The sequence below is a fragment of the Lineus longissimus genome, chromosome 13, assembly GCF_910592395.1.
Source record: "Lineus longissimus chromosome 13, tnLinLong1.2, whole genome shotgun sequence".
Classification (NCBI taxonomy): Eukaryota; Metazoa; Nemertea; class Pilidiophora; order Heteronemertea; family Lineidae; genus Lineus; species Lineus longissimus.
The window spans coordinates 1,953,096-1,980,925 of NC_088320.1; the positions used below are offsets into that span (position 1 = coordinate 1,953,096).

At 41.4% G+C, this 27,830-nt stretch overlaps 2 protein-coding genes across 7 annotated transcripts in view; both read right to left on the reverse strand.

Moving 5' to 3' along the window:
* LOC135497629 (acid-sensing ion channel 1A-like) overlaps positions 1 to 21,987 on the reverse strand; it is a 29,308-nt gene extending 7,321 nt beyond the window's left edge. For 3 of the 6 annotated variants that reach the window (XM_064787451.1, XM_064787449.1, XM_064787450.1), the window contains exons 1-5: positions 21,768 to 21,987; positions 18,112 to 19,895; positions 1,033 to 1,603; positions 753 to 851; positions 249 to 411 (exon numbers count right to left, since the gene is read on the reverse strand). In XM_064787451.1, the coding sequence (XP_064643521.1) occupies positions 249 to 411; positions 753 to 851; positions 1,033 to 1,603; positions 18,112 to 18,383 (1,105 nt within the window). In that variant the 5' untranslated portion in view covers positions 18,384 to 19,895; positions 21,768 to 21,987. Of the gene's footprint in view, positions 1 to 248; positions 412 to 752; positions 852 to 1,032; positions 1,604 to 18,111; positions 19,896 to 21,473; positions 21,590 to 21,767 lie in introns of those variants that run through there. The other 3 variants (XM_064787448.1, XM_064787447.1, XM_064787446.1) reach the window with 3 other exon arrangements.
* Positions 21,988 to 22,426: 439 nt separating this feature from the next.
* LOC135497628 (uncharacterized) lies at positions 22,427 to 27,662 on the reverse strand. The gene is made up of 11 exons (XM_064787445.1): positions 27,515 to 27,662; positions 26,888 to 27,145; positions 26,458 to 26,624; positions 25,993 to 26,137; positions 25,424 to 25,558; positions 24,965 to 25,213; positions 24,534 to 24,707; positions 24,082 to 24,246; positions 23,763 to 23,844; positions 23,359 to 23,542; positions 22,427 to 23,194 (listed from the first exon to the last, which is right to left on the reverse strand). The coding sequence occupies exons 1-11, from the start codon at positions 27,585 to 27,587 to the stop codon at positions 23,006 to 23,008; spliced, it is 1,821 nt and encodes a 606-aa protein (XP_064643515.1). The 5' UTR covers positions 27,588 to 27,662; the 3' UTR covers positions 22,427 to 23,005.
* Positions 27,663 to 27,830: the final 168 nt, after the last annotated feature.

The window sequence follows — 27,830 nt, forward strand, 5'->3', positions numbered from 1 at the left end:
GATATTTCCATGAATCTGTCATGCTCAATTTAGAACGATAGTAGAGTCCACTTCATGTGTTGGCTGAAGAAGCATTCACTGCCTTTATAGGAAAATGTACAGTCATGTACCTACAAGTGTTCTGCTCAATTTTTCGGGCAAAACATAAAGTGAACTAAACAAAATGGGTGCAACCAAGATTACGACAGTTGATTAAAAAAATTCAAAATTCATCAAAGATAAAAAGGAAAAAATGTTGCTCTACTTACTCCCAAATGTGCAGTTACATATGTTTATTGTGTTGTTTAGTTTACACTCCATCCGGCAGGCGGAGTAGTCATAATTTTTGAAGAAGCGAAGTGGGTTCCGGAAGCTCTCGCTCTTTGTGTCGTTGCAACGGCCATTCTCGTAAGGGAAGGGAAGGAACGACATCTTGAAAAAGTAATTTGACATTATAGATTGGAAAACATCATGGCAACATTTCACCGTTTTGTGCAGGTGTTTCATCCGTGTCCTTAGTTTCGCATACGTCAGGTCCGGGTCATGGCCAAGGTCAAGGCCAAGCCTAATCGCAACGCATACCGAGGACTTCAAATCCACTGTGTATCTACAGTCTGTGCACATACGTATTTTCGAACTCATTTGGTCTTATTTGGTCTAGTTGTATAAATGTTTAAGTCTAAGCCAAAGAAGGAACCTACGACTTCCGCGGTGATTGAATGATGGTTCCCACCAGAAGCAGTCGGAGCTGATGGGAGCAGGAGATTCCTTACCTGATGTTGTTTAACAGCGGCAAAAGTCTCCGAGCCCGGCTGAATGGCAAACCCGAATTCTCGTACTAAAGGCATGTCATCAGGAGCGTGAATAAGAACCTAGAAATATTTTAATGAGTGATAATTTGTTATCAACCACCCCGGCTTTTTGAAAGTTTGATACGCCAAAGGAAGTCTTTTAGAGTTACAATCAAGAAGGATTCATGGACGGTAAGAGCAAGAGGCAGAGGTGAAGTAGGGAAGGGCAAGACGAAAAATAAGTAGCATAGCTCTTATATACCTTTAGGCCGGCGGATGTGCTCACGCCATGTGAATATTCTCCATGCTGAATACTTGCTCTAATCCGCAGACCGTAGTCGCTCCCAGATGCGTCAGATATCAGAGTTCTACCGCGCCTTTCAATAAACTCGGCCGAATGGAAGGTGTAACATATTCCTAAATCCGTAAAATGTTCAGTGAAATACTCGGAACAATCGATCTCGTCATGGCCAAAATGACAGTCTTTAAACATCCCTTTTAGCGTATGCGCGCCGGCTTTGAGTATTTCGTATGAAGTGTATTTGTGTAAAGTAGCATTGATGAGAGGGTCGTTAAAATCTATCTTTTCTACTGGCAATCCCGTTTGCGGGAAGATATAGTTGAGTATCTTTCGCAATACCGGATCCGCTTCGACGAAGGTTTTCCTGAACATGTTGAAATTGCATATTGTCACTGAGGGAAAGTCTAACGGTTTTTTGTATTGAATGCTTATCTTAGTCCTAACCGGGTTCCGTAGGTAGTATTCCACCCGGGGTATGACGGCATAGAGAAAGAAGCAAATACTCCCTATTAGAAATAACGTCCAAATTAATCTGAAAAATATAGAAAAAAGGTTTATGAGCAGTTACAAATTACAAACGACAACATTCATGTATACGCCTGTACAGTACAGCCATCAAACTTTAAATGACTAAGTCAGTGAAGTTCAATCCCTTTTGATGTTCATGCCTTATTAAGATATTCAAACGGTCTAAAAAAGCAATGGGAAGCTAGTTATCAATCATATATGTAGTTGTAGGTTTCATTAGGTTCTGTAATAAATCAGCAGGAAAATGTTGTGGATATCAACCTCGCTAACCGTACTGCCCATTCATAGTGATCCTAAACGTATAGGAAGTTTGCTCTCTATGAAGCGGGCAAACTGTCACTGTATCAGAACGTGTAACTATCAAAATCATTAAGTTGTTTTTTCTTGTTAACAGTTAAACCACTGAAGCCATGATCGTCTGTCTTGAACATAAGAATGATTAGATCACATTCTAATTTCTTCAAAGTTCTCAAAGTTAATGATCGGAATGTCTATGGCCCCTAGTGCCTCTCAACAGTATCTGCCGTAAATATAGAATACCGCAGCAGCCGACAGGGCCGCGGAGGTCATTGATGGTGTTCTATCTTCTTCATCAGTATTCTAGAGGTGAAACTACGGGGACACGGAGGAGTGTGTCTAACCTGTTAAAGTACCCGGTTTATTGAGGCCGAGAAGTATCAAACAAGTTAAGTAGATAATATATTAATATGCTACAGTTAGACGAAAGGCCATGAACTCCATTTCTGCCATCGGATCGTTTAACCAATTCAAGATTTCGTTTTGAAGAACGTGTTTAAGTATATGCACCAGTGGATGGAGAACATTTCTAAGAGAAAATGAGAGAAAGATACTCGGTCTGGTCTTGACTAAACGTATTAGTTCCAGAGCTAATTATGTAAGACATAAGAGATTATGCGAAGTGGGCAATGCTTCCAATTTTGTACTGTCAATCAATTCTTTTCCGAGAGCTCACAGAGTGGAGGGTATCCACGTTATCACGAAAGTCCTCGAAGGTTCTCACTAGGAAAACTTTGAGCATCCTTGAAGTTGGCTCAGGTCCGGCGCCAGGGTAGTATTTCAATTGTGCAAAGACTTTTCTACCAGAAAATATTCATGATGATATTGGAAAACGTATTTTAATTTCACACAACGTCAACACTTCAAAAATTAGGTCAATAGGATTTGAAGAGATAGTGTGAAGAGCGCCGCGGTTTTGATATGACCTTGATAGGTGTCTGATCTTTTTCAGACAGATCCCTGTTCGGTATGTGTAAAAGTTTGAAATATATCCTACACCACCGCGGCTCATACGGGTAGCATGCACACATATTCAATCTACTTCCTTCCAGCAGATCCATTTAAACCTATATTATCAGATAAATGGCACACAATGATAGTCATACATAAGATCAAGAGCTTTAGATGTACCTTTTTTTCCTTTCTGAAGCAACATATAAATAAGATGTAATCTCGTACAGTACGAGCCATTTACGAATGTCGTTTGCATTAAGTTTGACACAAAATGTCCCTCTGGGACCAGATCATTCGAGCTCGGTCCAATTAGATTGAAAGCAATGACATAGGAAGTTGTCTTTTTAACGAGTTACAACTGCTACTAGCCCTCCGATCAAGTCATTCTAGTCTCCAAGCGTCCCATAACTTTATTCAATTTTCTTTTTACATCGGATGATGTCCAAAGTAGATTTATTAGGTCATTTCGGTTATAGATATATTGCATGGATGCAGGCTCCGAGTGTTTCACGCGTTCTATCCGACAGTTTGGCAAATGTCACCTTCTCTGCGGCCTATTCGCCATTTTTCAACTGAGAATGCACAGCAACAATACCAGTCCTACACTGGTATGTCCTACAACTCCTCACAGCGACCTATCAAGATGTCTGTGCCTCCGAGTTCGAAGCAGATGCACTTTTTCGCAGATTTTCGGCAAATAATACTTGGACAAATTTGGGAAACTAAAAAATCGCTATATTTTTTTATTGGAAGAACCAGAAGAAATTTTGAAGTCCTGAAAATTATAATTATAATTTTTTTTCGAATCGCAAAAAAATAAATGGGAACGGCTTGGAGTAAATTACAAGTATACTGTAAGGAGGTGACATATAGCACTTGCCACTCACGTGATTTGCATATCTTAGAATAAAATGTAACAAAATAGCGGTCAATGATTCAAAAATAATCGGAAACCGCCACACGTGTCTAGTTCACAAGCTGAACGATTTCCTTTACCAAGGGAAATCCGTTTACTCGGGAAATTTTGTTTTGGAAATATCTTGCAGAGGCATGGCCTAGTTTCGTGACGAATATTGCTTTTTTGATGCAATACCAAGGCCGATGGACTCCCTTTTATCTTCAGCCTTCCGTTCACAGCAGTATTTTATTGTAAAAAACAGTTCGTTTCACAATCTCGACGACTGTAGCCGAACTTACATGGTGATAGTATAGCCATGGATGAGTTGTACATTCTTACCAAAGGGTCATCAGGAAAATCTTGACGATATCGACCGTAAAACAGCTTTCATGGGGTTCGATAGGCCTACGGGCAGTAACTGTAATGTATCGTGCCGTCATGCTCATCATAAATGTATAAACACAATGACATTCTTCTTCGAATGTGCTTTTTATTAAGACAGTCGCGAAGCTCAGTACACAGCACACGGAAAAAACAGCGCCAGTATATATTTACTGCAACGCAACAAAAATGGTTTATTCGATAGTTATGCAAAGGAGCAGACTGCAATTTTCGCTATATCTATTAATGTCACTTGTAATTCACTGACCCGGATATTAGAAGCTAAGATAGACTCAACATCTACTGTGACGCTGTCTGTGCATGTGCATCCAGTGTACATACTATATTGGCTGGCTATTCTGAACGACCTGACGTTTTGTGTAGGCCTCTACAAAGAAGAGTTACATCATTGCTGTAGCCCAATCCTATTCTTCTGTCATATTTTTTCGGCAAGACGAATAAATCGATGCCTCTGTAGCGTATGTGAAATAGTTTGCAGTGAGTGTTAACTGCATCTGATTGCTGGAATCTCCTACGATGCAATCCCGTCCCCGGATTGATGCATATAGTATGCGCTGTATTGTCTGCAAGTACATTATCACTCAATGGAATTTGAGAAACTGGCCCTGGAGACCAGACTGAACATGGGCATCCATTTTGAGAACATGCCAAGTGTTCAATTGGAAATGCAGAAAACGATACTTTTCTGATATATAATTTAATGGCGGCGAAACACTTGAGTAGATCTAAAATGAGGAACTGGCCGGGCGTCCGGCCTGATTCCCACTCACGTAAGCTACTTCAGTGTTGGACATTGCTGAACGAAATACCCAATATTCATCCAAGAACGTGCGCAAGTGCTTTCTGTATTACCAGTTATAGATTAATAAGTCTCACAATCTAATGTACAGCATGAAGCAATGCACCTTATTGTACGTGAGAATGGCTAACGAAACCCAAGTATTGAAACCTTACTTACCATGTACCCTGCCTTATATTCGTCAAAACAAACCTTTTTAGCACTTGAGCGAGGTACTGCAACTGATGTTACATGTACGCAACTTCCACCGAATACCATCAAAAATATAACTCAGATTCAACTAGCTGTCTCATTATCGCGCATGTAAGGATACACGGTAATCAAAACACAATTGGCTGATGGCTTGGCAAGGCTGTCAACAGGCGAGGAACCCATTAATCATTACGTCCGGAACCCGGCAAACACCGAGGATATAACATTACGTTTCTTTGCCCTGCCGCTTTTGACCTATCGACTCCATGAACGCTGTTTGATGGGGGTAGGTGCTATCAAGATTTGCCTTGATAACCTTTTAGAAAGACAAGAGAATAATGAGAATTTAGGCCTCGGTGCGAGCGGGCTTTAGACAGTGTACTCGTGGTTGACCTGAATCCTTTTATCGGCGAGGTAAAGGGAAAAAGACGTATTATAGGCTGCAGCATTACATCACGTCATCGTGACCTGCGAGCGGGCTTTAGACAGTGTACCCGTGGCTGACCTGAATCCTGTTATCGGCGAGGTAAAGGGAAAAAGACGTATTATAGGCTGCAGCATTACATCACGTCATCGTGACCTGCGAGCGGGCTTTAGGCAGTGTACCCGTGGTTGACCTGAATCCTTTTATCGGCGAGGTCAAAGGGAAAATGACGTATTATAGGCTGCAGCATTACATCACGTCATCGTGACCTGCGAGCGGGCTTTAGACAGTGTACCCGTGGTTGACCTGAATCCTTTTATCAGCGAGGTAAGGGGAAAAAGACGTATTATAGGCTGCAGCATTACATCACGTCATCGTGACCTGCGAGCGGGCTTTAGACAGTGTACCCGTGGTTGACCTGAATCATTTTATCAGCGAGGTAAAGGGAAAAAGACGTATTATAGGCTGCAGCATTACATCACGTCATCGTGACCTGCGAGCGGGCTTTAGACAGTGTACCCGTGGTTGACCTGAATCCTGTTATCGGCGAGGTAAAGGGAAAAAGACGTATTATAGGCTGCAGCATTACATCACGTCATCGTGACCTGCGAGCGGGCTTTAGACAGTGTACCCGTGGTTGACCTGAATCCTTTTATCGGCGAGGTCAAAGGGAAAATGACGTATTACAGGCTGCAGCATTACATCACGTCATCGTGACCTACGGTTATTCTACACAGCATCATCTCTAACTTTGTCCTGGCAATTAGTCGCCCACAGTTTATTTGTAGACTTTCTGAAAGCAAAGCACGTAGCGAACTAGTTGTGATACGCGCTACTCAATCTTAACCATTCGCGAAACTCATTAAAGTCGACTTACTTTCATACAATTATTACCATCGAGCCTGTCCCAAGAGCAGCGAGTGGCGGATAGAGGACTACTACTGGACTACGTAAAGAATACATGATGAGCAAATAATCCGAAAACTCTGCATTCTGTGCATAATGATCACTATATTATACAGGCATGACGTCATGGTCGAAACAAGTGCGTCAGGAGTGACCACATAGCTTGTCTGCACAAGGCTTACATGTACAACCCTTGTCGGTTTTAGGCATATCGATCTCATAGAGGCTGTTTCATGGGGGTCGATGTTATAAAGATTTGCCCTGATAACCCTTTGCAACGACAGCAGAACAATGGAAATTATATATAAGGCCCAGGTGCCAGCGGGCTTTGTTTAAAGACAATAGACTCTGCTTTGGGCAGGGCTTGACTCCTTTTTACTGTGTGGTGCCAGCGGGCTTTGTTTAAGGACAATAGACTCTGCTTTGGACAGGGCTTGACTCCTTTTAACTGTGAGGTGCCAGCGGGCTTTGTTAAAGACAATAGACTCTGCTTTGGACAGGGCTTGACTCCTTTTAACTGTGAGGTGCGAACGGGGTTTGTTTAAAGACAATAGACAGTGAATTAGGCCAGGCTTGAATTCGTTCAAGTGCGACTGCCTGTTGGGGCAAAGTAACAATGTATACTTCACTTTGGATATCTATTTGTATATTTAGAGGTGAAACAATGACAAATGATGTAAGCAGGCGGTCAAATACTCCTCGTGTGATCATGCCTCCCTGATTCGGTTGTTAGTCAATACTTTTGCAGATAAATTGCGTTACTCGACCAGGCATCAATCACAACTGACAAGCTAGGGTGCGACATTACGCTTTTCAAGGTACGAATGGTGGATATAAACGTATTGAGCAAGAACAATAACGACGGCTGGACATGTTTAGATTTGACTTTGAGCACAGCGTGGCCTGGGCAGTCCGTGGTCAGATACTTTAGGGTGATTTGTGACCATCCCAAGCTCGCTTGCCTTTGAGTAACATGTTAACATGAGACCCAAGGGAAATCAAAATCTGAAACAAGAAGACAGGTCATCATGATATTCTCATGAGCCGGATACCAAAGCAAGAATACAACAGGGAATGGTTGGAGACCACTTATCTTTTGTTCTTAACATGATTAAAGGTTGTTCGATCAGTTAACGATTTTCCTTACTGTTATCCGGGATGTCTCGAATTATCCCTCTTATCATTCTGACTCTCTCGGGACTGGCTATTTGTGATTACTGCGACTCTTGGCATTGGACGCGACAAATTCAATGTCAAACACCTCTGTGGGAGGCTTTAGTCGAAATGTTCTATAGCCGTCCAATATCATGTTGGACAAAATGATACCGGTGTGCAAGGGATAGTAGTCCTAGGGCTGATAGTCCGTGTAACAATAGCCCGCATTGCTAAATGTTTTGGTTAGGGTTAGCGGTACAATAGATCATGCTGCTTAATTGATCAAATACAATGCTACCGGACTATGACTCCAGGGGGACTATATCCGCTGTCACACCGGTAATCAAAACAGGCTTCAATAATGTGAGGTTGAAATTGAGTATCAGTTTGTTTTGTAAGGCGTATCATGAAAAAGAGTGAAGAAGACGTTTGTATCTCGTCTTAAACAATATTTAGTTAGACAATATGAGCGAATTATTTCTTCAGTGAATCTTGAGTTTTATTTCTTTCTGACTTGTACGACACACGATCATGAGGATGACCACTTGTCGCCAAGCGTCTAGGCCGATTTACATATCTGATGCGGCGCAGATCGAGCTCCGTGCATCGCCAAAGTCGACTGGAATTTGTAGAGCAGGAAAATGCCATGGTATCCAATTTATTCAGTCAGAGGTGGCAGCATATTGGTATGGCTTGCATGGGTTCGACGAAAATTCGCCGTACTTCAAAATAATGGGTCACAGTTGCAGACCTCAAAGTCATCTCCTCAAGATGCGAAAGTGGTCGAGAGTGTTGGCTTGAAGATATAGTTTTCTCCAGAGAAATACATCATGGCAAGGGGATTATTCCCACTTGTAATGTATTGCTTGTGGCATTACTGTGTACAGACCATCCATTTCATTCTATAAAACAGGGCTTGAGAAGAAGATGGACAATGGTCACGATGGTGCCAGAGTCCATTATGGGATAGAAAGAACCTCCTTGTGTTTGTTGATATCACTCCGTACACAGTGTCCCAGTTGGTCGATCTTACGAAGTGGATCAACTGTGGTAAGGACACTTACATACATCATAGGAACAGTTTAATGTGTGTCTTATCAAGGTCACGAGTGACATTGCCCAACGAGCATTGATCGTGGATCACTTGTTTGGTAGAAGCCGTGGTGTGCGGACGCCAGGTCGTTGTTCCTCCTGTTGAGTACGTCTTATTTGTATCAGAAGGACGATTGAAATAATCCTTTTTGTAGCGGGGATTTGTAGTTTATGAGCAGGCTTCAGTTCCTGTTCTAATTAGCTTAGTCAGTAATTGTATGTACGTAATCGCGTTGATTACTTATTGATCTAGTTACATTTATTACGATTCAAAACTACTTGGATGGCACTAATAGCTGACACCTGGCATTGAGTCAGTATTACTGAACATCAAAGCGAAACCTGCAGAGATGAAATAACACCTAATTTGCTTTACCCCAAATTACGTGTTTGACTAGCGCCTGAGGTACCTAATGTAGAAATCAGGAGTGATATTTCTGTTATACCTGAGAGTGGTATTTAGCCCGTGTTGTTATTGGTATGCTGAACCGACAATAGAGATGGATTTCCTACTTCAGCTCTGACGGCTCGGTTTGAGACCAACTTACAGTTTTAATTGAACTTCATAAAAAAAGAACGATTTCACACTGATGAACCATGCTGTGCCATGATGAACTGTTAAAAGGCACAATTTTTATTCTCGCGAATTAAGGTTATTTACAGAATTCGCGAAAACGAAATGTGCGTAAATTTCGCGGTTCACAGTATCGAATTAAGACATCTGTTAAACAGATCCTTCTGCATAATATGCACGGAGCCGATTCTATCTTGATGATTCACTAGAGGGACATTACAAGTGGCGTTCTCGGTAGCTCTCTTAATTAAAACTAGAATAACGCATAACCATTTCATGAATTTCGTTTAGAGTGTATCGCAATAGAATAAAACATTCACGCATTAGGTAGTTTATAGGATCCTATAAAAATGGGTTTCTATGCCGAGACTGATATCGCACCATGTTTATGTGTAATTCAGTAAACCTGTTCCTAAAATCACATTTTTTTGTTTTGCAGTAATGCAAAGAGGAATAAGCTGTGTAACATCACGTTTATTTTCCCTTGTCGGTCTAGGCCTTTCGACCGTCACGAAAGCTGTCTCGTGGTGGTCGATGTCATCGAGATTTGCCCTGATAGCCCTTTGACAACACTGTAACAATGGGCATTAAGGCCTGGGTTCGAGCCAGAGCGCGCTGTACTTATTGTACATGTATGGGGCAAAAGAAACGTAATGAAAGACCAAAACCTCTGTAACATGATCTCGCAGAGGCCCACAGCTCAGTCTCGATAAGGAGGCGATATATCGGTTAAAAGACGCCACGTCTTCTTGGGACAGTGCATGGTACCAATCACCTAGTGTAAACTCCTGTGATCCAGGTGGTCGTACTTAATAATTCTATGTGAAACATGCATGCAAAACCCTACCATAATTTATGTTTACGGCGCCAACAAAAGCTACATGTATGCAGGATCGATTCATGTTGACAATGGTTTGAGTGGGACATCTCAAATCATTTGCCTAATTCAATAAGGGGCCTACCACTTGACTCTGGGGCAGCTGCGAAAGAACAGTGAGCAATTAGCCTGACTGCTATAGATCTCTGAACGAAGTTGTAGACTCGGAACATGTAGTAGTTTCATGAAGTGCTGTACACTCTTAGAAATAACGGTTTCTTGGCTTTCTTTCGGCCAACAAAAATATGCAACCCTCGGTTGTTTTTCAGGGAAGTTTATTAAAATCTCAAACACTTTAAAGGGCTCAGATCCTAATGATGGGATCCGTATGTAAAACGTGGTTTGCAATAATCATCACAGATCCAATTATGAACCCACCAACGATTCTACAGGATAAAACCTTTTGCCTGTGAATGTAGCATGGATAGCACAGCAGTTTAACAGGCTTTCAGTTGGAATACTGCTGAATATGTGGAACAATGATGATGACTCGAAACACAAATTACCAGCCGTTTACTGATTAAACATGTATATTGGTTGGGAAATTTATCCCATGAAACTAATGTTCATCTCTATAAACGACATATCCTGGTCGGGGCATATCTGGGACTATAAAAACAAAGGAGTTATGAGTGCAATAAAATGTCCCACCCCACAGCAGGTGGGGCGATCACCTACATGAATCAATGGAACAATATATCATTGGTTTAGCGCTCTTTCGTGTTTGTTTTCGACAAAAGGTCTATTGCAGACGAGACACAACGATGCGGCGACTCGGATGCAGACTATTTGTGCAGCAGTAAGCTATTGGCCAAACTCCCTCTGGTACTGTCCACCATAATCTGATCTTTAGGTGGTGCAGGTGACGTCCATGCAGACGAGTTGCGCAGTATGACCTGTTGGTCACTTCCTTCTGGGGCTGTCTCTCATTAGGCGGTACAAGTGACGTCCATTCCATTGTGAAACAAACAACATTCGTTGATCAACGACATAATAACGTTATTCCCTAATGGTTGAGTGCTATGCAGAGGGAAGTGATACGTTCCCGTTTGTTAGCACCAGGTTTGATTGTTGTGGCTGATATACTTGCCCTGGGGATACGTTTTGTGAACTACATCCCGCTTCTACAGCGAGGCCGTGGTATAACATTATTTCTCTTTGTAGTATTTCAACCAGAGAAGCTTTGGGTTAATGAGAACACATATTTTGAACGACTGAACATGGGTTTGAACCAGTGACCCCTTGATCGCTAGCCAAGAGCTTGAGCCGAGTACACAAGGTGTAAAGTTATTAATCGTTGCTAGGCCAGATTCTACCTTCTCAGCTGTATTATACTGTCTTACTGATACTAAAGTATCCGTTACAGAGATGAAAGAAGCATCAACTATAAAACAACCACCTGTACACGATTGTTTTATTAAATGTTACAAGGCAACAGATAGCATTAAGTATGTTTTGAATCAGAATGTTTTCCGCAATGCCATGTGTTTTTTCTCATGCTCAACTGGTATTCCTTTATTCACCATAAAGTACCATGTCAAGACTTTGAAATAGGCGATAACTTAGTTTACCATTTACCTCGCAATAAAAGAATTCACGCCAAGCCCAATACACCCTGTCTATTGTCTTTGAACAAAGCCCGCTCGCACCTACATGTAGGCCTAAATTCCTATTGTTCGACGGTCTTATAATAAGGATTGTAACATTGTCGGATTAGCAAACGTTAAGTGGCTTCATGATCATCAATAAGCCGGAATTACGTAGAGCTCAGACAGGCCGGCGAACAATGGATTCATGGTCATGAAGCCTTTGTAACGCCATTGTTCGCCGGGTGTATCCGTATACCGTGTCCATGTAGGTCTTGTAAACCCGCGGCCTTACGCTTAGATTAGCATAGGATGGATGCATTATTGCACGACTGGTATTCTTGGACATACTCTCTATTGTCTCTTGCATCATAGGTGATTGCTGATGAACGAAATCCCTTTAGTTTCGTAATCAGCATGTTTTCGCGGGACCTTTATTACCCGGGTTTGTTTTCACTCGCCTTACGTAGTACCAAAGCTTATGAACCCAGGTGTTTTGATAGCTAACTGCCTCAGCTTCCAGGCAAAATACTACCTTTGATTGTTGACTTATGGAGTATTGTTACGTAATCTAAGTGCCGTACAGCCTGTTACAGAAAGGGTATTTTATCTGTTATCGAAGCCCCAATGCCGATTCCCGGCGATCATGGTCATTGGTCGCTTCGCCTCTCTTCCGACGACCGCCGCACACATCCCTCCTTCTACGCGAGATACTGCCACTATAAAGAGGCAGCCAATCAGAATTGTCAGAGAGTGATTCGTCTACATAATAAATCGTCGCATTTGACTAGTCTGTCGCGTGCAGACTCATGCATACATTACACCGGCAGTGGCAAATCAGCTATCCCAATGGTATTAGGCTAGTTAATAGCTTCGCTCACGAGAGCCTGACGATTACTGAACCACGCATCCAGCTTTAACAATGGCACACTTCTACCGCACTCCACTCGACACATGTGGTGTGACATCAATCTGAACTGAAACATTCAATCAAGTTGTCGTTTTTCACATGGAAGATGATGAGATATTTGTAAGTAATCCGTAACCTTACGGGGACATTGCTTGAACTGAGTAATTATGGATTGATTGACTTCAAAGTGTGTCACAGTCTAATCTAGATGAGATGAGGCATGAGCTAATTGATGCAGTTATATTGTTCATTATGTTATATTATGTTGTTAAGTTGTTGATAAAGCTGCTGGTATGGGGTTAGAATGGTGTCCTGCTGTCTGTCCTCATTGGGGGCAAACTTTCCCACAGGGAGATACCAAACCTATAAAGATGATTTTACTATATCCTAGACCAAAAGATTAACCTCTGCTATCGGAAATAATCAACAATCGTAATGCATTTTGCCTATGCACTACAATGCATTACATTATTGCGCATTATAGTGCATTTGTGGGCGGGATGTTGCATGAATGATGTAAAAGCCAATAAGTTCGGAATTGCTGATTGTGCGCTTGAACCTGCTTCCTTATTGGAATATCAGTGGTCAAGTCCCATCGTGGTCATACGCAGAAATTGAATTAGGCAAGATGGATGTGGTTCGCGATTAGTTGCTGAATATTACCATTACGAGTACAGGAAGTGTCAGTAATGGCAATTGTATAATTGTATTAGTCCAGCCAATTAAGCATCGCCTTTTGTATTCTCTGTTCTTGAGGATATCTTGACATTGGCTTCAGGTATACCACCGAAATGTATCTGTCCTAGTCGAGTCCTTCAGAACTTTATACCACGGATGCTCTGATATAGACTTTGCCCACTCCCCTCCGAAGACGCCATACATGAGATTACATGCACATGTACATGTACGAAATAAACGTCCCTCTGCTGCGCATGTGCATGTAGGTCACCTGGAAACCACCAATCGAAACCTTCCACAAAGGCACCGCAACGCCATCAGAAGCACGGCTGCAGAAGTTTTAGTCGTAACACTGAGAACGCGAAGAGATACCATTTCTCCCTGAAGAATGTCTCATTAAGCCATACTTCGCCTGTTGTACCGTTTGATGTCTTTTGGAAGCGAAGAACCGCAAAGTTAACAATGTTGTTGAAGCCAAATGGCCATTCCGCTGTGTATATAATTCTTATGAGACAAATTAGACGACGGAGACTGAAATGGCCGGGTATTTCTTCCGATAATGGACTTAGACAGCATCCCCATAGCTGTCCGGATATAGAGACCACCGGGCAAAAGAAACCGGTTGTCGGCGTGAAGTTGTCCTTATAACCGGTGTGACAGCCGTATTTTTGACTATGTTGTTCTTTCCTGTAACTGACACGCCCTGCTGGATAATTGTCATCAATTGGAACGACAGAGTAAACCATATTTATTGAAAGTACGATAAACGACGCTATCGACATTGCATTATTATGTATTAGAATTCCGACAGTTTAGCTATCCTGAATGAATGGTTGCAAGAAGCTTTGAGATATTAGACCAACACCTATAAGACGATGGAATCAATCCAGTCCATCATCAACAACTGTCCACAACTCTAAAAATATGCCTCACAGACCATGCAGTACATACCTATATGTGAGTTTTAGTTATTACGTTGTTGTCTAGTTTCATAATAACATATATGTTGTATTCATTGGGTGTCTTAGCATATATATCTTGTTAACGAGATATACAGTATACGTCTTTATTCCTGTTTAAAGTGTTAATAACAAATAGATAGTTAAGATAGCGAGTCATCAAATATTTATCACTAAACTCCCCTGCGAGACAAGATAGAACGCATTCGTTTGCGTATAATGTTGGCACTGGGTAGGCCATGTTTCAGATCTCGTGCTGGAAGTCACGTCACGTGCTTAAAAAGAGAACCAAGGGGGCATTTCTACTCGAATGAGACGAGTCTCCTCAAAGCTCAGTAATCTGCTCTGGCGATGTGTTGGTTTGTTAAAAGTAGTCTATTACCGTGTGAAAGCAGTTAGGTTGATTATAAAAGGTGATTTACAACTTTTAGAATCGAGAACTGAAAATTAGACATTGTCGCTATTTTATGTGGCATATCCAGTGGCTGGTCATCAATACAGTTACAACGACCATCAGACGACGACCAGGTCACTCTAGCTGGTGTATTCTATCTATGTCAGAGGACAAGAACTACAATTGTTGTCTAATCAACAAATGCATTCTCATAGCATTGGCCAGACACCATTTACCATGGGAAGTAGCATGTACACCAAGATCATGAAGACAGCTGTTATATGGTATTGCAATGCTAGACATCTACCGATCCTTCCCTGTAATTGATATAAATTACACAAGACTATAACTCTAGTGTAGGCATACATGTACACATGTACACTTGAATCATGAATACATAAGAGTAATTTCAGTTTTTGCGCAATGCTTAACTTACTCTTGTATTGCTATGTTAGTATCATGGTATGCAGCTGGCGTTGTTTTTTATCGGTGTATCAAAATGCTGGTGCATCATGATATTCAAATTCCATGACAGAAATTTCAAACGAACGGCGAAGCCGTTTAGCTCCCAAATTATTCGTCTCAGTAGGAGGCGTCGAACGTTTTGTGAAAAGATAGCGAAACCTTTGAAAAATTACAAATGATTTATTTCTACGTATTCTACACAACTTATCTGAAAGTATGGAACAATAACTATAGACTACAGCGCGGGGTGTTTTGGTACCCTGTCATATGCCTCTTTGACAAGCCGGACGAATGATATGTTAATGGGTGATATGAATAAAGACTAGCAAATGCTTTTATCTAAAACTCCATGTACATTTACACTAGGCCTTTCTGTACAAAATTGAAGTAAAAGCATTTGCTAATCTTTATTCATATCACCCATTGATATCAAACAGAGACAATCAAACGTAACAGAATATGCTAGTACAGGTCAGTCTTTGGCTCCCCTCCCAAGTTTTGATAAGGTTCGCTTTCAGCGTTAGATATGGAACAAAATACTTCAGTGGGCGATCAATGATGAATGTAACATGGTCTTACTAATATCCCAGTGGGCTTTATGGTCAGCTTGAAAGGTGAAGGGGAAACGTGCTGCAGCTAAAGAATACTCAAGCATACTGCCAAAGGTATCATGCTTCTAACTAAGTTAATTAAGTGCAATGCAAGGTGATTCGCTTCGCATCAATGCAATCTCAAACCATGATGTTTTGCGGCGATATCATTACCTTCGAGATATTTTTATGTTGAAGTGATACGAGAACAGCTTTTTTCTATTTGTAACATATTTGAAAGGAAGAGCACCCATCCCGACCCACGTTGAACATAACAATGTCCAACCGACGACAGATTACTGCTCACCCAGCGGTCTTTCTGCTGAGCGATATATCATCGATATCTGATGCTCAGTGGCCATCTGAGAGAGGCGATTATCGCCATCAATCTAGCTGCCCTTAACTATTCTATCTTGAAGAGGCAGTTGTCAGACGATTGGTAAACAACAGGAAACAATGAGATGGAGACTGGTGATTTTCCCATTGCATGTAGTGAGGTCTTCTTCATGGTGCCGCTTAGCGTTAGCTGCAACCAGTTATAACATGTTTCTGTGCAGGAACATTGGGCGGCTTATAATGTTCACTGATACAATGGCATCTCTGATGCATTTCATATTACAGAGAGCCCTTGGCATTATCTGACATTCACCATCTTGACCCACAAGTTTTGGATTCCGCGAGGCCGACCCGGACATCGTAAGACCAACTATGTAATTAGGTTGAGGTGCACTGTAAAAACAGATGAGGGGAGGCTACGGACGGATCAGGAGTGCCTCTGATAGTTCCGAATGCATGCCAGCAATATGTAGCAGCGCTGGCATTGCGCGCTGTTATATTGTTATTATTGATGTAATAAATTTCTTTTTGGTTTCAGCTGAAACTACTCCTAGGTCAGATCAGTATACAAACATGTTTCCTTCAGATGCAGTGGCTGGGTTATTGAGAGACTGGCTGAGTGCATAACAAAAGATGCTCTCCCGAAGCACCTCATTATGATACATTTATTCATTCATTGGCAGAATTTTATCATTACTGTTGTCTGAAATGAAACGAAGCTTTCGCTAAAAAGCTAACTTAACTAGAGAATGATGCGCAGGGGTAGAATACAACAATAAACACGTGAAATTCTGGGAAACGTATCATCAAAAGCTGGGAGCAGATGGGATAACTAACACTATCGAAAGTGTGTTGTATCAGTGTTTTCAGTTTGTTTATTATAGGAACACTATAGATTGACATCACCAGACGATCATCATAATGAACTTCAGCAAGACCAAGATGTCTTATCATGATATCAAAAACAAGATCTGCACGATGTTCATCGTCGCTACTACGCGAACCGTGATGAATCCGAATTGAATAAATACAATTAGAAATCTAGAACTATTCCCCCAGAGGAGAAAATTAAACCTGTTCATGTTTTGAGGAAGAGACTTTATCTGTAATTATGAGACAATCATGTTTCAATTTGAGGTATGCACACTGTATTCTAGGGACCGGAGTGCAGTGTAGATAGTATAGATGCATTGCGAGTGATCGTCGTGCATTACACATTGTAGTTTGCCTGTCTGTGTCGCTTTGAAGGTTATGCAATGCACTTTAGGGTAAAATATCCCTCGATATCGGCTATGTTTTAATGAGTTACCATAAACTCTTGTGTGACTTCGAGTGTCACTGCCGGTTTTCTAACGCTCATTACTTCCGTGAACGTGCATATCGAAAAATACTCGCAAGAAAGACGGAGCTCTTTCAATGGCACCTCTTCAAAACATCATTAAGGTTCTTCCTTTCCAAGCTTGCAATTGTATTCAATACTGCTTCTGCCACAAGAAGAATGTAATTCAATATCATAGACATGGCAAATAACCTATTGCGTCACAAATCAAGTTGAAGACGGTCTTGAGAAAAGAGAAAAGTATGCATGTTCTTGTACAGTTTCGTGACTCTTTGAACTTTCTAAAAAATGAAGTTTTCTCCTTTGACGACTTTCATTTTGGCGGATTACAAAATTTCTTTCGGTCCCACGAAACAAAATAATATTTTGGCAAATTTGAGGAATACATCCAGCATTGGCCCGCTAAACAGAGAAAGCATGGTTATATAGAAACGAACCTTAAAAGCGGAGTAAAAGTGAGCAAAGATTAATTCTGTTATCACGTCACGTACATGTACACATGTATGTATTACACACCCAATCAATTGTCTAATAAAGACGTTACACCGACATTGATGACTTACATATGTATGAATATTTTGTTTCTGTCCTCTTCAATGAAAGCTTTTAAGACTTTCGTTGAAATGGTTATTAATGAAAGCTAATAACGTAATTTTTTTGAAAGTAGGAGTAAGAATCGCCTTACCTCCGACACTTGGAAATGGACGTGTCTCCAACGTATTTGATTCCATGAAAAGACGATTCCTGACTGAATTGTTGAGCAGTTTCAAAGGCTGTCGCCTTCTTCTTCTCCTCCGACATCTCACTATCCCTGGTCATTGTCAACCTGCCGAAGCCCTCGTCATGAATATTCACACCGGAATAAGACTCTTGCAGGGGTATTCCTGAATATGTCGAACCACTATCTGCTGGTCTGTACTGCCGCGGTAAAATCGGCGACGGATATTTGCGATTCATCGTGTATGTTTTCGTTTTTAATTGCGCTAAGTTAGTTAAATAAGTTTATGATCATCGTTATACATTTAATGAGAGTCGGTTTTGTTCTCTATTTATCAAGCATTATTGCGAATTTCTGAAAACGTCATCGCTTCTGCTAAATCTTCGAAAGAGTAAAGGGTGGTTGTGAATCATTTTTATATATTCTGCGGAAGATCCACCAATGAAAGCAAGATTGTCTTCCCGTCAACTGAAATAAACAAAATATATAGCCATTCCAAAAGGTGTTCACACCACCATGACAGGGTGAACAACTATTACGCACAAACAATACTCCTTGAGTGCAACTCTACAAAAATCCGGCTAATTCCCCAAAAGATCTATCTATTAATTTCAAATTACGCAGTGTGGGGCACCAAATCATTAATAAATGAATATTCTGATTTCATCAGCCAGTGTCTCGTGTGATCCATGAATTGGTCCGTCCAAGGATGTCAATATTCTCGAAGAAACTCCCAGCCAAAGTCAACTAAAGGTAAATTAAATAGATCCTTTGGACTGATGGTGCTTTTCGTCCAAAAGCAGCGGTTGATCACCATGTAAACCTTTCTGGCACGTCGGGCGTCTGGTTGAGGAAAATCGCCTCGAGAAGTTATTTAACCATCGCGCGAAAAACCCTGGCTGCAGGTCGAAGAAAATGTTAAAGAGGGTTGTAGCCAACGCGGCGCAGGCAAACAGCGGTTACAACTGATTCTTTTTTTCACAACTTTAGACTGAGTCTTGTTAATCCTGCTTACGGTTTTGCTATTTACAAAACATCTTCGCAGTAACTCCTCCACTGAAACAATAATGATGCACTGAAAACTGAATAGTTAGTACATCCCGCACTCACGGTTTCACTGTTCCTGTGTGAATGTTGGCATCACTAGCCCGGTATATTGGCAAAACGTCCCGATAGCGAGTTGCTAGTGCCGGCCAACAACGAATAGAAAGTGGTATCAGCATCGGACTAGGAACTATGTTTGACTTGGTGCATGTGCAATGATAAATCTGGCAACGTTTGAGCGGCGCCTGTCCACACGAGGTGAACCAGATGATACAAATGTATTTCACGATATTAACTGCAATAACAAATGTAAAATCGTGCTATGGCGCATTTGATATGATCCAGCAATTCATCACGCTCGTACTTATTGTCTGGTAGTTTCATCGGTTTGGTCGCGTTAAATGATCAGTCGCATTTTACTATTCTGTCCCAGAAGAAAAATACGTTTAAGGAAACTCAAACAGACCGTTCCTCTAGAGCTAATACCGTCGAAATCATTCACCCCTTCATACGGATTCTTTCTATTTCTAACATCCACGAAGCAGTAACAGACTGAACAGACCTTGAAATATCTGATCTCAAGCGACCGTAAGACTATTCCCTGGACGAGTTCTCAGCGAACCGGATTCTGACAGCATGCACGACATGGGCTCTTTCCTCAGGCGAGAACATCAGCTAGTGGGCTCTTCAAGTTGAGTGAGGAAAGTCTGAAAATAAGGATGTATGGTATGGTAATACATGTACTTGGTAAGTGAATGTGATGGGGCTCGCATTTGAACAAACAGACTGCACATCCCCAGTGTCAGCTGTTCCTTACGTAAATATCGGATTTTAGCATCGTGCATAACGAAGAACAGGTTTCAATGTTACGATTATGGCACGATGTATAGAGTTACCAATTTATTAACGAAAATATGATGAAAATTAATCTGATTTAGATTAAAGTTACAGAATTTTGGTGGCTGAACCGATAAAAAATATTTATTTACCGTTAGCCATCTATCGCATTATTCTAATTTCACTTAAAACAATTCTTTCGAATACATGTATTATAGTATTTTTACAGCAAACGTCAATAGAAATCTTATCGTAGACTAGTTCCACTGACACTACAGCCAATATTAGAACGACATAATGTTTATTCGAACGAAATATCGTTTTATCTGGGAACATGACTTGTGCTGTACATCGCTAGATTTTGAAGATGTTCTCGAGGGGGTTTCAATCGTATAGCCCGTGAAACTCGATACACTCGTTTAAGAGGCCTTTTCCGACTTCTTAACAGTTTCTCTAACTTTTTCTGATTTATCCGACAAAAGTCCGACATTGTCCGACTTATCCCTGCAAGATCGGATTTCTAGAAAACCTGTGAAAGATACTAGGGCTTCCGAAAATAGGGGATTAAAGATCAAAGGCACATGTTGAATGGGCTTAATGAGGTAACCTAATTGAGTGACCTGATTAGTATTCACACTTAGGGTCACTCTGAGTATGCTCTGAGTGTTTGCCTCTCACCTCGATTTTCCAGTGTGGCTTCAATCCCTGTAGATACAAGTCCCTGACCAAAACACTTCAACATTCTAAAACTTGCAACATTCAATCGGTGATGGTTTTCATGTACATGCATTGCACACGTAAATGTACAGTTGATGCATTGCCACTTGTCATTTATTAAACAAGGCACCACTGTCACGTCTTGTTCTAGGTGTGAACAGATGGTCGTTCTAAAGGCCCAAGTGCATGTTCCAGAATGAGATCACTACCATATGGGCAGGCCAGAAACATACTGTATGTGGTCATATATAAGCCTATGTAGAATGCTGGTAACGTACGAACACTTGAAAAATGGCTCTCGAAATGGAATTCAATCGAGAGGGTTAGAATTACACCTGTAACACTTTTTATAGTGACACAAGTGTGACACTTCCTGATGCAGCAGCAGCAGGTTAATAAAAGCTGCCACTTAGCCACTTTGAGGAGTTTTTGTTTAGTTTCAGAACGGCTGGGTCCTGAGGATGCCCTCGAGAAATGGGGTGCCATTCCTCGGTTTAGCTCGGCGGGTCTGAGGCACCTTCCTGGAAAATTCATTCCGAACCTACAGAAAATTCCTGGAAAATTCATTCCGAACCCACAGAAAATGCTAAGAATTTCATTTAAAATCGAAATATGGAATTAGATAGCTCGAAAAAATCTCTGTTTGGTGACCCAATCACAACTGTAGTCAATATATACTCATTTGAGGGGATTTAAGGACTTTTCTGCTACACATATATCCATTAGTTCACCTATCATTAATTCATCTGTGAAAATGTCATGACTATAACTCCTGAAGTAAGGGCTAAAATACATCGCGATATCGTGTGTGTATATCCAAACTCTGAAGAATTTTGCAGCCGTCGCGGAGCTCCGGAACGAAGAAAACCGTTTTACACCACCCGTTGACCCACGCCTTAACAAGTAGTGCCAGACCTGACAAGGTCAACTCCGAGGACGACAGCACACACACGCATGATGTAAAGTATGATATTAAACTAAGGCGTTCAATGATTATGTGTTTCATGAGAGCGGGACATACTTACATGTAATTTCAGCTTTTGCCGTTGTAATTCGCTCCTACATGTAGATAAGAAAATACACCGACCACATCACGGGATGCATTACCGCGGTGAAGCAAGATATCCAGTGCTATTTGAACAGGAAATGTACGGGGAATCTATTACTCTCCATATAAGTGTATCCCTGTCATCACTATATGTTTTATTCATGTGCACTGTGAACTATCTCATTTGCTAGTGAACGGCGGGCCAGATGGTTGCGCCGGTTAAGTGTGCAACTGGCCCAGAGCTGCGCGGCGAACACATTTAGGATATAAGGCAATCACATATAAATTCCCGCACATATAACAGAGAAGCATGTGACTGTCTGTTATGGTTCCGTCTTGACAGACATTACCACCGGCAGGTGAGCTGTTCCGCCAAACGAAAGCTGTCACAGGCTGATCTGTGGCTCTGGGATAGACACGGCAGTACATCGTATGGTAGGTTCAGACCCTCTGTGGCCAAACGGGTACATCGCCTTGGGTAACGAAGAATGTCAAAACGTCTTTGAGCTATGCAAACTAAGATTCGGTGACTCTCTGCGTCATCTAAAAACTTTATTTTCCTCATTGGCACTGGAATAATGTGTAGCATATCAGAGTGGCTATGAGTCGGAAAATAGAACAACAAATTCAAGCTCATTTGATTGAATAAGATAATCTTATTTAATGGAAATATCACAGATGAATTCATCAAGTTTTCGGTGCTATCAACATATTAAGTCTACCCCAAAACAGGCTGTAAACATCACAGTCGACATTTAAAAACACCGCCACGATCAGGAACAATCGTTCAAAGTACACTTTACAGTGTCAAATAATCACAGGTGAAATATGTTCTATTACAAAGTTTTTGTTTGTGAAAACAGACTTCATCAGGTTCAAAATACCCCAAGGAATCGACATCTGTTAGACTCCCTGGGCAGCACATTGCGTCATCCTAATTTGGTCGAACGAGGCCGGTCCACTGCTGGTATCAGAATAAGTTGAAAAGGACCAGTGATGCTGACAGTATTCTCTCCAGTTTTCTGTCTTGTGTAAGGATTTATCTCTAGCGACATGAGAAAGACCTTGACTTTGATACGCGATCGCACAATATCATATATTCTTTTAATCAACCCGAACTATCAGAGCTTGGTTTCATCGCCATGCCCATGCCTTATTCTGTAGATAATTAAAAGAAAAATTCATTATTCCGTTTCTGTCATCAATGACTCGAAATCAACGATTGTTGTTATCATAAACATTGCCATCTGGTTGATTGTTGTCGTAAAGGGCAAGGTCACCATCGATGTCTACTTCCGGCATCTCAAGTTCATATACGTCATTTCCGGTTGCGTCGAGGATGTCGTCATAGCTTCTGTAGCAAGGGTTCTCAAAGCTCGATCTCTGTAGGGTTGGAGTTTCGACCTTGATGCAGATGAAAAAGAAGGAAAATGTTTAAAGTCTGACTCCGTTCGTTCAAAAATTGAAATTCTATGTTTCCCATTGTGCAAATACATGTACGCACTGAATATGAATATCAACAACGCAAGTATGTAGGGAGAACTCAAATGAATCTAATTTGGGCCTACCTTGTCGTCCTGCTTTCTGTACGTAACAACATCATCCACTGGTTGATTTCTCAATATGGACGATGGTACCTCGTAGTCGTCTGGTACAGCTCTCGAGTCGCCAGGGTTGATGCTGGGGTCAGTCGCGGGGTTTCCGAAGCCGGTGGAGACCGAGCCATTGGGGGTTGTCAGTTCAGTGCCTTGCCTGAAGTTGAAGCACACACGAGTTTTATTAATTTCCGTAGCCCAGCATAAATGCAAGCAGTGCAAGATGTCTGTAACTGTTTATTCGATATATTTCACAAGGAATGTGGTGAATTTAGAAATACAATACAGTTGCCATCTTTATTGAACACGATCTCTATAAAGCCACACACTTTCTTGTTAAAACTAAATCGAACAGGATGAGGTCGCTTCTAACTTACTTTCGTCTCTTGATGATGATGGTGGCGACCACTATGGCGATGATGATGATTATAGCAATAACAATAATGGCGCCAATGGCAGCTGGAAACACAAGAACAGACGTGCGAATCGTGACGATCATTCATACTTCCGTACCAAGTTTATTATTACGCAATGTAACATGTATAATGAACATGTACAGTAGTTGTTTCTCGGATCGGAAATAAAAGTTCAATGCATCATTCTAAAGTCAGATGATTTTATTTTTATTCATAATTCCTGGCCGGTTAGCCCTTCTGTTTGCTCAAGCTAAGCACAATTAAAACGGATAACGCCTACCTCCTGGTATCGTGCCGCCTGATTTATCCCCCGTCTGGAAACCAGGATCTATTGGAGTATCATTTGGTGATGAAGTTGTTGCGTCTGAGATTGGTGGCTTCCCGGTATGACTGGAAGTTGTCACCAGTACATGTGTTGTTGTTGTCGTGGTGATCTTTGGTACTTCTGTGGGTAGAAAATGACATGATGGAACCGCTTTAAGAATGAATACTACGCAGGGATAATCTGGTGATGTTTATTCTAGATAGATATCAAAATAATAGATAATCAGATGTGTATTTAGACATCAGCTAGCTGTCTCTGACAGCGGACGTTTCTTCGGGGTCTCTGGTTTCCTCCTGCAACATTACTAATCGCCCAATATTGTCGCACAACTCTCAGCTAAATTTGTTGTTACCTTCGGGAGTTGAGAGTTCTGAAGAAATTGCACCGCATCTCTGCCGGGCATTTACCTTTTTCGCATACATAGCCATCTTTAAATAATGAGTCTTTAAGATTCGGCAAGGTTCGCCAGCCAAGAGTATTCGACTCATTCTTGCTTGGATCATAAACCATGGTGACGAACACGTTCCTGTCGGACAAAACTGGCATATCGCCCAACCAGTCCGTGTAGATTATGTCATTGCCTAAAAAAGAAATTTTGCTGAAGATTTCAAGTTGTCGAATATTTATACCATTTTAACTTAAAACAAGAGAGAACTGATTGATTTGCAGTGGCGCACTACTATTTGGCAGTTTGTGTTTTGTTATTTCCAATTGGTGAACTGAAAAGTGTTTTAAACAGTTATCCGAACCTTCACTGAGCCAATGTTATGCAATAGTGTCTATCGGCGTAGACATAACATACACTTGAATATGAATGCAACTCAATCAATAAACGTACCATTTCCCCATTTCCAAGTAAAACTGGTGGCACCAATCCAGAACGAAGAGCTGCCGTTCCCGTTTCCTGATAACAGCTTTTCGACTAGCCCCATTTGCATTTCGTCATGGCGGATTGAGACCAGTGTCGCCGCCTGCCGATTACACGCCATCCTGGCGTTAAACCACGTGGTCGGTTCCGTGTTGACCTGCACGCATGAACCGCCGACTTCAATAAAAGACGCTGGGCAGATTTCGCCATTTTGTATGTCTGTCGGAGGAAAGTAGAAAGAAAATATCTCGCCAGGAATGATTTTAATGTTCTCATTGCGCCTCCGCCTTCTATTATTTAGTTTGTTACACAATTTCCCTATGAAAATGGTAACGGCAGTCACAATTACCGTAACAGATGAGGAGAGGGAGGTGCAGAGTGTCGGTAATTGGCATGCAGAAAGGTCACTTTTAGTGTAACATTACTTACCGTTTTGACAAATGTATCCAATCTTATCGTTGCAATCTGCCTTTGCCCAGAGGTAACCAGCGTCCCTGTCCATCTTAGCGCATGTTCGAGCAAGGATGCTCGAATCGGCGGTGGTACTCCAAGCAGTATAGGTCCCTTGAATGAAAGGCGAGTAGATATTTGAGACAGAAACTAAGCATAGAAATATACAGTCAATCTACATGTGGTTATCAATTCCAGTTATGAGCAAATGTAAGCGTAAAATACATTATTCCCTGAATGAAATTGTTCTTCGCCAGTCAACTATATTTCCAAAAGCAGTCTGGAACCGCCTACGTTGAACGTTCCAAAACTTCGCCAGTCAACTATATTTCCAAAAGCAGTCTGGAACCGCCTACGTTGAACGTTCCAAAACTACGACCAAGGTCCAAGGGAAAATCTGCCCAACCTTGATGTCGAGAAAAAAATCAGGCCCTAGTGACTATGACCATGCAATGCATACTCTTGTGCAGTGGCTTGATTCTCGAGACTCAACTTACCTTTAAAAATGGAAAGTTAATAATTCATGAACGCTACGTATACGTACATACCATTGATATTGTAGATATGGTACGCCTTATTGCCACCGCACGTAGTTGAGTTGTCGCCCGGACAAGGAAAGGTACACGTGTCCGAATATTTTGCATTTCCCCAAAATTTGTCATCGAAGCACACGCACATGATAGCATCATTATTCTGAAACGAACCTTTCGGAATGATGTTTGTTTGGATTTTATCAATTGTCAAAATATAATCCAAAACCAGGACCGAAACCAAGAGCAATTCGGACTGTTGTAGTTGAAACCTCTTAAAATTGATGAAGAGTTGCCTTTTTCTGGATCAAATTTCGTAATATGCCCAACTTCAAAATATTTAAGCGGCCTTTATATATTGTCCTGCTGGCCAGCCGATGTACAGTGTTGACCTTCTGCATGTTCATCAAACTTCTTTAGAAAGCATTACTTAAGCGAGAAAGGCCTAATTTCCTAATTTCACTGTAATTCATTCTCGCTTACCTTATAGACAGCAGCCGTTGAAATACTGAAGTAACAGTTTCTGTTCTGGCGGCACCGTTCCTGGCAATCTTCCGGTGAAACGAAAGTATGTGTGATTGAGCATCTTCTTTTCGGAGACATGCCCTTCCGATAGGTTAAACAGCCCTGCAGCCCAAGCGGTTTGTTATCTGAAAGGTATTATCGCCGTACTGTTACATGAAATTAGGCAATGGTTGATGGCTGTAGTTCAACGACATGGAGTCTCTTACGAGCTTGACAACGTATCATCGTAATATTATCTATAATGGCTTGCAGTTGGTCTTAGTGGGCCCCTACTGTCACTTCCCTGTTCCTGAGGCATTGAGAGTGACAGCACAAGAGGCAGGTAGTGATTTTCTACCGAGAGAAATTCTACGATGTCACGTGATAGTACACCTCAAATTCAACTTACCATTTATCCATTTCCATCTGTCTAACTTTCCTTCACCGCTGGTCCAGAACCGCCATGTTTGTTTGTCACCCTTCCGTGATGTCACTGCCTGTTCAAGAAACCTCTGCTCCTCAGCACTTTCCACGCTGACTAGACTCGACCCATTCAACTGATTGCATATGGTTTTTGCCTCTGCCAAACTGGCGGCATGTTCAGTGTCGTTGACGAAGAAACTGTAGCAGTAACCTTGGAAGGAGGCTTGGTTTTCGCCATCGCAATCTTAAGAACACACGAAAAACGTGTAATACGGGGCAGAGGATGAAACATAAAGGTTTAACTTGTATTCCGAGTCATCCATGAAGACCTTCTACGGCCATTAATGACCACATTGAGACGTTAAAAAGTATGTATATAGGTTTTGGTAGGTAAATGTCGTTTTCTGCGAACAGTGGAAAGTTAGCCATTTACACCAAAAACAAAACTTATTAATTGTGTACTTGTATTTATAGACAGGGAAATGTACGCATGTACGTGTATCATAATTATTGCACCCAAATAAATTATTTTCTTCACTTTAATGCAGTTACAACATATGTGGTGTACGACAGAATTGCATGCTGTAGGGTGGTCTCTGCATACATCACTCACCTTGGCTAGATTGTGCTAGAAGCGCACCAATCAAAAGACTAAGTACGATACGCAACAGATTTTCAGGTATCATAATGGCGGATTGTCCCGGGCTTGCTTCAAGAAAGACAACACGTCTTCGTGTACAAGTGGATTCACTTTAACAATTGGTTGACACTCTATCAATTGGATCGGAAGAAGTCGGTTAAAGCTGATAGTGAATTAGATCAGGGCGTCGACATGCATCTTGACCCGCAATGCTTGACATCGCTGACCCAATCAAAGTAAGGTCACATGATTCCACTACATGCAACAACACGATTCATTTATTCATGAT

Coding starts and splice junctions, on each gene's coding strand:
- LOC135497628 (XM_064787445.1), bottom strand. CDS start 27,587: ATGATACCTGAAAATCTGTTGCGTATCGTACTTAGTCTTTTGATTGGT. Junction 27,146..27,514: donor TCTAGCACAATCTAGCCAAG/GTGAGTGATGTA, acceptor TGTGTTCTTAAG/ATTGCGATGGCGAAAACCAA. Junction 23,543..23,762: donor ATCATCATCAAGAGACGAAA/GTAAGTTAGAAG, acceptor CTTCAACTTCAG/GCAAGGCACTGAACTGACAA.